This window comes from Tachysurus vachellii, chromosome 14, assembly GCF_030014155.1.
Source record: "Tachysurus vachellii isolate PV-2020 chromosome 14, HZAU_Pvac_v1, whole genome shotgun sequence".
NCBI lineage: Eukaryota > Metazoa > Chordata > Actinopteri > Siluriformes > Bagridae > Tachysurus > Tachysurus vachellii.
The window spans coordinates 20301028-20312401 of record NC_083473.1 but is presented as its reverse complement, the minus strand read 5'-3'; the positions used below and the strand labels follow the sequence as shown (position 1 = coordinate 20312401).

The 11374-nt window shown below is 35.4% G+C and overlaps 1 protein-coding gene across 3 annotated transcripts; it reads left to right on the top strand.

Annotated features, from left to right (window-relative positions):
- Window positions 1–4: 4 nt before the first annotated feature.
- On the top strand, window positions 5–8685 carry cradd (CASP2 and RIPK1 domain containing adaptor with death domain). Of its 3 annotated transcripts, none has more exons than XM_060886190.1 (3): window positions 5–50; window positions 626–959; window positions 2349–3012. In XM_060886190.1, exons 2-3 carry the CDS (start codon window positions 626–628, stop codon window positions 2642–2644), a joined length of 630 nt encoding a protein of 209 aa, XP_060742173.1. In that variant the 5' UTR covers window positions 5–50; the 3' UTR covers window positions 2645–3012. The 3 variants fall into 3 exon arrangements, 2 of the variants coding, with proteins under 2 accessions (XP_060742173.1, XP_060742172.1); XR_009649438.1 differs by lacking the exon at window positions 5–50 and adding an exon at window positions 7522–8685 and having other exon boundaries at window positions 372–959; window positions 2349–2694; XM_060886189.1 differs by lacking the exon at window positions 5–50 and having other exon boundaries at window positions 374–959.
- Window positions 8686–11374: the final 2689 nt, after the last annotated feature.

Below are 11374 nucleotides of genomic sequence, written 5' to 3'. Positions count from 1 at the left end.
GGAAGTGACGCCACACGGACCGGAAGCGGGACAGATAGCTCGGATGTGAGGTATTAGTTCGTCACCTCATGAACATGAAGCTCTGAACAACATTTATTTGGGTTTCAGCATTTTAATTACATCCGTAATAAATATGGATTATTTGGCACGTGTGAAAGCACGTGGATTCTATAAGGAACATGATGATTACACCATATACATTATCTCAACAATATCTAACATAGTAAAACTGCATCGTTTGTCTCAGTATGATACACCGAGTTTAACAACACACGTGATTTTAAAACGATTGATAAGTTAGAAGTAAAAATAAGTTTCCATCTTGTGAGGTCGATTAAACGACTCTTGTGTAAACGTCATGATTTCGCACATGCGCAGTGGCAGACAAACTGAATTCACCAGACTACCTGCTTAAATATATGAACGATAAATAATCACAGCCTAAATTAAGCTCGATTATATTTTGATGTCTTGTGTTAATCATAGCCACACACATGCTGTGTTCGTACTTACTCCTTACTCACACATAACCAGGCGGCTGTAACGACACTACGATTAGCCTGGAAGCTAATAACTTATTTACTTTCATTATCAGCTGTTAACTGTTTCTGTGCTCATTTAAAAGATGGAGCCAAAGCACCGAAAACTTCTCCGAGCGCAGAGGCTGCATCTCTGTCATCAACTCGTTGTGGATGATACGATAGTCCATTTCTTATACCAAAAGGACATTTTAACCGACAGTCAATTGGAAGACATTCTTTCACAGAAGTCGAACAAAAACAAGACGTTAAAGCTGCTCAGTATTCTTCCAAACCGCGGCCCAAATGCTTTTAATGAGTTTGTTCAGTCCCTAGAAGAAGGTTTTCCCTGGATTAAAGAGGAACTGCTTCGTCTAGCTGAGGACAATAATGATGATGATGATGATGGAGGAAGAGGGACAGAGGAAGCCGAAATCACCGGTGAGTTTCAGTGTTCAACCAGCAGGAAGTTTATTACTGACATCCTAAAGGAAAGACTTAATAAATCACACCGTTCAGCTGTCTTTATGACGGTCAGGTGGATTTTAAATGGCCACTACTAGCAATGAACGGTTAAATAGTTAAACCTTATACTATAATGACAGTTATGTAAAGCTGGATCTGGATCTAAACAGAGGTGATGGTCAGGGTTGGTGTTAAGGAAAAGAACCTAGAAGGATAGATGGTGGACTTTACTAAGCAGAAGGAAATTGCTGTAGTGTTTTCTCACTCTTTGTCTGAAATGTTAACTGCACATACAGAAAGGATTAAAGTTGGTAAACTAGTTTTAAAACAAAATACAAAATTAAATCATTATAATAGTCATTAGAAATGACAGTAAGATACAGTTAGAAAGCATCCAAGTATATATATGCTATAATATCACAAATGATCTGCTAATCCCACGGAATCATCAGATTTTGTCAAGGCTGTCAATAAACACGTTAAACATTATACACTTTCTATAGATTATACTACACCTCATAGTTTTGATACTTTTGAATCTTTCTGAATTATTGTGTGTTTAATGTTTTATTTTATATTTATTATATATTTTATTTATAATCAATGCATGATTGTACAATATTCTTTTGTGTGACAAATTGCTGCATTCATAGGCCTGGTTTTCTTTCTTTTCTTTTTTTATTTATATATGGTAATCTCTATAATATACACATATCCCCTTTGTAATCTTATCTTTTGAGGACCTGCTATTATAATTTGTGACTCTGCCTTGGCACAAATCTCTGTTTCTAATCTGTGTGTGTGTGAATCAGGTATTGCGGTTTAGTTTCTTTTGTTGTGGATTTACTTTGTATTTCTGTGTCTCTGCTTTTGTTGTTCTTGGTAGAAGTTATAAACTTGTTATTAATTTATACATATCATGGGGTATGGTATATGGGCCCTGATAGTGGTTCAAGCTGTCCGTGATTTTGTGCTGTGTTTGAAAATTTTATCTTAACAAACTAGGGATGTGATCTTTCTTTTTTCAAATTGTGCTATTCAAACAAAACTCTGAGACACACTGAACAAAAAAAGACATGATTATGCAGTAGTTCTCAGAAATGGCATTCACTGTGAACTTTAGAATTCAGTGGTAGTTTGCAGAGGTGTAAATTTGTATGTCTGCTATTTTTGTTGCTCCGTTTTTGTATTTTATTTGGTTTGGTTTGTAGTGGTATGAGCTTAGCTAAATTTTAAAGTTGAAATGCAGTTTACATTAGATTTAAATGTTAAAAGTAGGAGATACAGCTTGGTGATATCAATAAAATAATTCTCTCTCTCTCTCTCTCTCTCTCTCTCTCTCTCTCTCTCTCTCTCTGTGTTCAGCTCAATGGGCCATTAATAAACATATCCTCCAAATGGTTCCATCTGATCAGCAGCTAAATCGGCTGGCAGTTCAGCTCGGCTCCGAGTCAGAGATGGTGCTGTTAGACTTGGGCTTGACCTCAGTAGAGATCTCCCGCTGTCGTGCCGATCATCCACACAACCGTCACAGTCAGGTGTTGGCAGCTCTGGTAATGTGGAAGCAGACTCACGGACGGAGAGCCACGGTGCAACGTCTACTCCAGAGCCTACAGAATTCAGAAATCCATCCTTCTTCCCTCAACCAAGTATTTGCCTGAGGCTACTAGGAGAATGTGAAAACTAGTTGTGCCACTAAGATTAAACATCTGTGAGCAAACAGGAAAGAAAGGCAAAAACACACACAATAATTCTGTACAGAGATTTTTTCTTACTAATTTGTCATGACAGCTTGCTGATATATGGCAAATGAAAATGGCAAGATTAGTTATACCTACCAAGAAGGAAATCAGTATATATCTCATATCTCAATAGTTCACTGTATGGTGAGTAGTAAAGCAGCACAGAGGACCACAGGACTATGAGCACAGAAAACTCTAAAGACTCTTGTGTAGGTGAAATTCCTTGGACATCAGCAGTTTTAGAAATATTCAAACCAGCAGATAAAATTAAATCCAAGTCTGGTGAACAGTGTTGGAATTACAGTGGTTTCCATTTTAAGGAAGCAGAACAAAGTGATGATCTAACATAATCATGAATTAAATCATGCTGTCCATGTTTCATAAAATTCCAGAGGCTTTGGAGATACAATGAATTTCATAAAGAAGCATAGCATCTGACACTGTAGGTAGATTCTGATGGGGGTCATATATAATATATATATATATATATATATATATATTTATAGAAAACGGTTCCCCGTGTATATATATATATATAAACCAGTTAAATAGCCAAAAAATGCTCTATTTTTCTTTTGTTATTTTGATTAATATTTTTGTTGTTGTTGTAACTGGATTCCATTTAAAGCCAGTGTCATCCATATGAGAATGGGTTCCCATTTGTATTTTATATATTTCTGTAAAGCTGCTTTGCCACAATGTCCTTGTCTTAAACTTAACTAATTTTATTGAGTTACTTCTATGCACCACAGTAAAATCCAGTTCTGTTCCATTTTATTTCGATAGCACTTGTATTGTAATAAGCGCTATCGAAATAAAATGGAACAGAACTGAATTTTACTGTGGTATCTAAAATCATTTAGATAACTCAGAGGTATTCCTGCCATGGTCTCATTCCGCGGGTTGAGGCAGGCTTTGCTTAAGTAAAAAGTGTACCTATATGGTTGATTTACCTGATACAGTGGGCAAAAGTGTTATATCTACATGTGATAGAGTAGTGATTAAGGTGTTGGGCTACCAAGTGGAAGGTTGTGAGTTTGATCGAAGGTCAACCAAGCTGCCACTGTTGGGCCCCTGAGCAAGACCCTTAACCCTCAATTGCTCAGTTGTATAAAAATAAGATAATGTAAGTCGCTCTGAATAAGGGTGTCTGCCAAATGCCGGAAATGGAAATGAACATTTACTGTAACCCACATGTTTAGATGTGGTTCCCATATTTTTATAGGAATAAGTCTTGTGGAACTTTGAGTATCACTTTTAACAGCTCCATGCTTAGATTGCATTTTGCTTTACTTTAAGATCACACTGGATAAAATAAATAATTATGCTATTTATTTCATGTATCAAAATTAAAATATTTGAAAAGCTGAGAGATTCAATCACACTTATAATAACAGATTATGTTGTACTATGGTTTATTTCCTGTTTCCTGCTGTGGTTTTCTTTCTGAGTATCAGAGCTGTGTGTGTGTTCACAACTTCACAATTGTTCTTTAATACTGGGGGTGTGGCCATTTTCCTGTGTGTATTCAAGAATGTAAAAGACAGAGACATGTATCAGTCTGCAGTGCAGCAGCTTCCTATATCAACACAGTTTTAGTCTGACAGTTTCATGTCAGAAGTGGGCACAGTGTCCTTCATCACTGTAGGTTTAGACCAACAGTTTCAGAAAACTGTTTTATGGGATTTGTGTTTGAAAAAAAAAAAATTAAGGTATACATATTACAGGCATCAACGATAGTATTAGATGGTTGCTTTCGTTATTTTATAATAACCACAAGAACACGTTAACCATAACCCAGAGACACTTAAAATTTGGCCAGTCCACCTCCAGCCCCAGCAATGTACAAAAGCATGGATTTTTTTATGTTTTTCCTTTTTTTATTTTTCAGTAGGCTGAAGTGTGAATGGAGAAAGAGAATGGAGCATAGCAACCCTCTAAAATCACAGAGTAAAACTTGGCCAATGCATGATCAATCATGGCAAAGTAAAAAATGAATAAATTAATAAAATAAGAAATTATGCAATCTTCCCTTATTTTGTAGCATGATTGCAGGGAGTAAGAAGAATATCCTAATTATCATAATAATGATAATTCCGAGCTCTAACTTGCCACTTCCCAGGTATATGGAAAGCAGCACTAGACCCAAGAAGCTTCCAGAGCAATGTTTTCATTGTCATTGTTTTTTATTACTTTTATGGAAGCTAAGATTAAAAAATTTTAATGATCACAAATTTGGATTTGGATCAGTGTTTTGGTATAGTAATAATTTATAATTCAGGTCCAAATTTTGGGATATGGATTAATATATAGGGATTGGATACAGCTATATTGGAATGGGATCTCGTTATCAGTCTAATCCACAACTCAATAGCGCTCAGGTACTGCAACATGGTTACTGATTTTTTTTTTTTTGAGCTAGAAAATTGTTAATTAAATTAAGCCTACAATGGCAATTAAATCATTTGTTAATTATAACAAGACAAATAGATCATTTATCTGGTAAAACATTAGCTAATAAAATACAATTAAGTCATAAAAATGTAATTATTGTATAAAAATGTAATATTATTTTAAAATTTAAAATACTATATATCTAGCCCTGTCCCTAATGAGAAAGCCGGAGGCAATGGCTGCAAGGAAAAACTCCCTGAGATGATATGAGGAAGAAACCTTGAGAGAAACCAGGCTCAGAAGGGAACCTCATCCTCATTTTGGTGACACTGGACAGTAAATAATGTAAATGTAAATGATGTCATTTCTATAACAGTTTATAATAGTGCAACCGAGAGCTCCTGAGGAACTAATGGGTTATCGCAAACTCTGAGTTCACCACATACCCAACACTAATTTCTTCCTTTCAAAATCTTCAAGTGATTGTTGATAAAGACCAGACCACCAGCTGACTGACACAACATTGTTTCAAAGAAGGCATGACAGTCTCTGGGCAGCTCCAATCACAACAATAACATGAATCACTGGCTGACCATGCAGATCAATCTTTGGGAGGGTGACCACCGGGCAATGAGAGAAAGAGAGAGAGAGAGAGAGAGTACTACAGAGTCTCAGCTTCCAGGGAACACCAAGTTTGTTTTTGTAACGCTTGTTTCAGTTTTGTACCATACGCAATATTTGCATATATTTTCTGTGTTCATTTAGCCGCATGATGTTGGAATTGTTTCATTTGGTGGAAATGATCTATGTAGTCGTTGAGCTGAGTTTCTTCCCGTTCTTGTGGTATACTGCTTGTGTAGATAGTCTTAGGCTATGTATGCTTAATGATTTCTGCCTGGCCTGCCCCCAGTACCAGGGGCACTCATTTTGACCAGGGCATACTTGAGAGTTTATACGTTGGATGGAACTTAAAGCAATGACCATGTTTGTGACCGTGAATTTTGCTAATGTTTTGAATCACAGTTGCTTATATACATAGCCTTGCATATGTAACGTATTGACTAACATATTTATAAAAGTCACAAAACCTCAATTTTGAACTAATGGAGATTTTAACTACAGAATGGCTTTTCTCTATATCATAATAGAAAATACGAAACAGTGACTTTAATAAGAACCTAGAACCACCTAGTTAAGAATGCCAAAAGGTATGTAGTAACAATGTGCATCATTTTCATGAAAAAGAAAAATTAAAGTAGTAGACAAAAAATTCATCTTAAATAGTCTGACATTAAGATGTTAAAAATTGTTAGGTTCGATTACAATCCAGGTGATAGACAATGTAAATTATGTGCAAAGTGCAGACAGGGACTCCAGCAAGACTAGCTATGACAGCTTAACTTAAAGGCTAGAGCCAGAAGGTGACACAGACACAGACCGCAATGTCATTGCTAAAAATTTCTTACATTTTCAAGAAAACTCCTGGCAGTCCTTTTTCAGAAAAGAAAGGTAAGAAGACTCTAATTGTGAATTCATGTGAAACACATTAAAAGTGTATATGAATGGCCAAACTCAGGTTCAGTTCAAATTACAAGGTATAATATTCGGAGTAGTTGGTGTGGACAGGTTTGTATTTTCACACTGCAGCCTTGTGCTGTGCAGTAAATCATCTGCCCTCTACCACATTTATGAAGAGAAACCACCACAGAACTGCTGCTGACTCAATGTTATTTTGGTGGTGGGCTAATTTCAGCATAGCAGTGAGACTAACAGGGTAGTAACAGTGGTGGTCCATTGTCAGAAACTGATAAATGACAAATGGGGTAGATGGGAGGCTGAAACTGTGCAGCTGTATGTGGGCCATAGTCTAGTTCATAAACTACAAAGTGCATTTATTTAATAGGTTTTGGTCTATTTAGAAAAAAAATCCATAGAAGGTGGAGAAAGTAAGTTGGTCTCTCAATGTATATCCTTTTCTTTGTCACTACAGGTAATATTGCACACCTGTAGAAGCTGCTCTGAACTGGAATACAGCTAGAAACACTTGAAGAATAATCACCTGAATCCAAAAGTATCTGATATTAATAAAAATAAAATAGGTTGAATAGGAGTTTAGAGAATTAATGTGTGAGGTGTGGTAGTGGGATGCAGACTAGACTTGACACGTGCTATATCCAAGAAAGAACCAATAAACAATATCAGTAAGCCAGCTCAAATTAGAGTGCATATACAATTAAAATATACAAACAAAACATGATTTGACCAAAATAAATTTCCTAAGAAGGGAATGATATGTACCTTGTAACATTCACAGTACCTTCAAATGCATTGTTTTGTTTACACAGGACTCAGATATACTCTGTTAATCTTCTTCTTCTTTTTCTTTCGGCTTTTCCCTTCAGGGGTCGCCACAGCGAATCATCTCTCTCCATCAACATTCTCAGAGCAAAAATTGCATCTGTTGTGCTCTTTCTCGGCATGAAGCCATACTGCTGCTCACAAATTTCCACCACCTTCCTTAACCTAGCTTCCACTACTCTTTCCCACAACTTCCCACTGATGAATATTCAAAGCAATCACTGGAACACAGGGCAAGAAATCACATACATTTTTAGACAGTTTTATAAATCAGAGGGGAAAAAGAGTAGAAGGGGTGAACTCTGTGGAACAGGAAGTAGATAAGATTAGAAAGGATGACTCTGTTAATAATTTTGATCAATGCTACCTTTTTTCCTTTTGAGCCACTGATGAATATTCAAAGCAATCACTGGAACACAGGGCAAGAAATCACATACATTTTTAGACAGTTATATATATACGTATATATATATATATATATATATATATACTGTATATAGAATGTTATTTTGTGTATTGATTAACAGGCTGTTCTCCTTAAAGTCCTCATGTTGTTGGCAATTAATCTAATATAATCTTAATGTACTGTGTTAGAATCATAGATCCTGATAACCACAGTTTACAATATGTGCATTTACTGCAGTAATGGAGAACAAATAAGGCATTAAAAGTACTTGAAACAGATTACTTGCAATGCTCTATCTTTTGAATTGGTTAACGCTCATGTTGTGGTTTTGATGTGTGAGTGTAACCATTTCCAGTAATCTCCTCTATATTTACTATATACACTTCTTGCCCAATAGAATTCAAGAAGTACAACTTTTTTCTAGCTGTGTTCTTCTAACCTAAATCATAGATAGAATGTTTTACTGTATTGTATGCTTTTCTTTTTTAACTGACAAACAAAGAGTTTTGAACAAGTTTCTTAGTTGTCAATTAATAAATAAACCTGATATGTGTGTATGTGGTAATTATTCTTATTGAGAAGTTCAAAACAAAATAACAAATCAAAAAACAAATGAATAAATTCGAAAACAAAACAATAAATCAGAAAACACAACGACAATTTAGACAAATCCAAAGTGGGAAATATAATTTGCAAGATAATACAGGATGTACAGCAGTCAGCTCTCCTCTTGTAACATTACTTACATTATTTAGTCTGGAGTATTTTTTGTCTTCAAAACATACATGCGTTCTTCAGGTGTGTTTTTAGAGATTGCAAAAAAAAAAAATTATTTCATGAAATGCTATCAGAATATCTGAAATCACGGTATATGAATGTCCTTCGTCAAAGTAGCTTTGAATAAATTCCAATTTCTCCTTGCTTGCTATTTTAAATTTTTTTATTAATTAGATTTAAGAAATGTATATTTTTAAGATTTATTTTTAAAATGTATCTTAGATTTAAAGTTTTCTAAAGATTTAAAGCACTATTGGAAAAACTGAAGAACTCCACACATGTACAAGAAATAAATGATAATATACAATTTCCTATTTCCTAAATATCTCGAGGATAGATGTCTTGATACATGGCGGTAAGATTTCCAACTTTTTCATTTTCTGATTTATTTGGTTCTGATTTAATGAACTCAGATGATGAGTTCCTGGTACTCCAACTGACTGTATATGACTGTAGAAAGGAAATAATTTATAATTACACTCTCCAGTGTTTATAATAATTTATATTTACTAGGGATGAGCGAGTACAGCATTATTTGTATCTGTGTCTGTTAACCATATGAATTATCTGTATCCGTACTCGGAGTGGGTGGGGCCTAACCAGGAAGTAGGCGGGGCTTGCCTTGAAACGGGCGGGGCTTTAACCGGTAATAATTAATTTGTAATATTTTTTAACACTAGCTTACTACCTTTATGTTTTTATGAAATACAGCAAAAACGTGTCACACTCAGTGTCTGGTTACTGGTTAGAGACAGCTGAAGGTTTAAAAAAGAAAAAAAATCTCCGACAGGCGCACCAGACAGCACCACGTCTGAACGAACCCACGTTTACCAGAACTCTACTGGTTAGTAAGTACGTATTATTAACGTTACAACCCGAAGTAAAAAGCTGAAGAAACCCTAAACGCTAACGGAAAAGACCCGCGAACCCGAGTGAGTGAGGGAGAGACAGAGCTGTTCTGTGTGTGACTGTGAGTGAGCAGAGCGAGACACAGCAACACAATACATCTGTATATGTGTAGGGGAGGGGCGCTGTGACTAGCCTATCACTGTAGGGGAGGGGCGCTGTGACTAGCCTATCACTGTAGGGGAGGGGCGCTGTGACTAGCCTATCACAGAACGCTGACACAATCAGCTACCCAATTATGATTTTCATTCAATCCGAGCACAGATATTGACTCGTATTACTCGTATAATACTCGTACTCGGCAGAAGTGCTTTATCCGCTCATCTCTAATATTTACATTCTCTGAAGATGAGATACCCTTTGGTTCCTCATACCTTCTAAGGGAGATTTTCCTTGCCACAGTCACATCAGGCTTGCTCATTAGTGATAAATAGTGATGAATGTGAAATGTAAATAAATCTACATAAAAATGTTATGTTCTGCAAAACTGCTTTGAGACAATGTCAATTGTTAAAAGCACTATGCAAATAAAACCAAACTGAATTGATACTGAATATTTGATTGTACTTTATTCATCCCAGAGGGGATTTTTTATGTAAAAAATGCATAAGTTATAAGGATATAAAATGTTTATTCTAAAATATATATAATATAAACGTATTCTCATTATGTGATAACGTCGCTAGTTCTGTAGACATTAAACTATTAGACAGTAATGTCCGTTTTGATTTAATGTGTTTTTGATTTATGATTAGTGATTATCTTGGGATAGCATTTAAAAATGAGAAAATGTATATAGAGGGTGTAAAACTATGTTGTTGGATTTTCTTAAACATTATCAAACAGTTTTAATTGAGCAAATATGAGAACACGAGACATGACCTTGATATTATAAAGTTTTTATCTGAGTTATAAAAGCATAGCAGATATGATCTTATAATAAAGACATGAAGTGTGTACATTTGTTTAATTTATTTATGTGGTTAGTTCTCACTGGCTCATATCATAATCATTCATCAATCAGTGAGAAAAGCTTTGTGTATAATGTTTGCGTTTAAAGAACCCCACTGGAAGTCGTGAACAATCTTGTTTTAATCTTCACGACTCTTAACAGTGGTTAAGCTTCATTACTCGCTGATGGTGCTGATGGTGCTGAACTCCAAGGCCAATGACTGAAGACCAATTCCTTATAATGAATTAAAAGTTTTAACCATCTTTAAAAATATAAAAACAAGTATTAATAAGTTGTAGCTGTGCGTTTTTGACAGCTGTGCTGCCTCCATCAGGTGACATGGTGTGTTGAGCGCATTCACGACACGGAAGTCACCACTTCATTTAGTGAGTAGTGATGGGAAGTTCGGTTCTTTTCCGCGAACCGGTTCTTTCGGACAGTTCGATTTAACGAACCAGTTCAAAAATCCAGTTCACCAGTTCTTTTACGTCCTGACGTAATGACGTCATTCACAATGACGTAATGACGCAAATTCCATCATCCCGCTGCCGGCAGATATTAATACAATCAATTTGACACATTTGAAAAGTTCTTTGTAATCATAACTTTAGTTGAATACGTTTCTTACATTTAATTTTTGCAACTAAAACAACCCAGTACAGGCATTGATGTGCAAGCGTGGATGTTTTCGTGTCTTAAAGATATAAAGTTGATAAACTAATCTTCATCAACTTACAAAAAGCGGCATATAAAAATACAGACTAACCTGCACAACAGTCAATAGTAAAATTAACTGACATATATTGAGTGAACAATTGTATGATTTTTTTTTTATAAAAATTATTAATAGCCTATG

Bases quoted from the DNA above. Each gene is read 5' to 3' on its own strand.
- cradd (XM_060886190.1), top strand. From the start codon at position 626: ATGGAGCCAAAGCACCGAAAACTTCTCCGAGCGCAGAGGCTGCATCTC. The intron at 960-2,348 runs GTGAGTTTCAGT...CTCTGTGTTCAG, and splicing joins AGAGGAAGCCGAAATCACCG to CTCAATGGGCCATTAATAAA.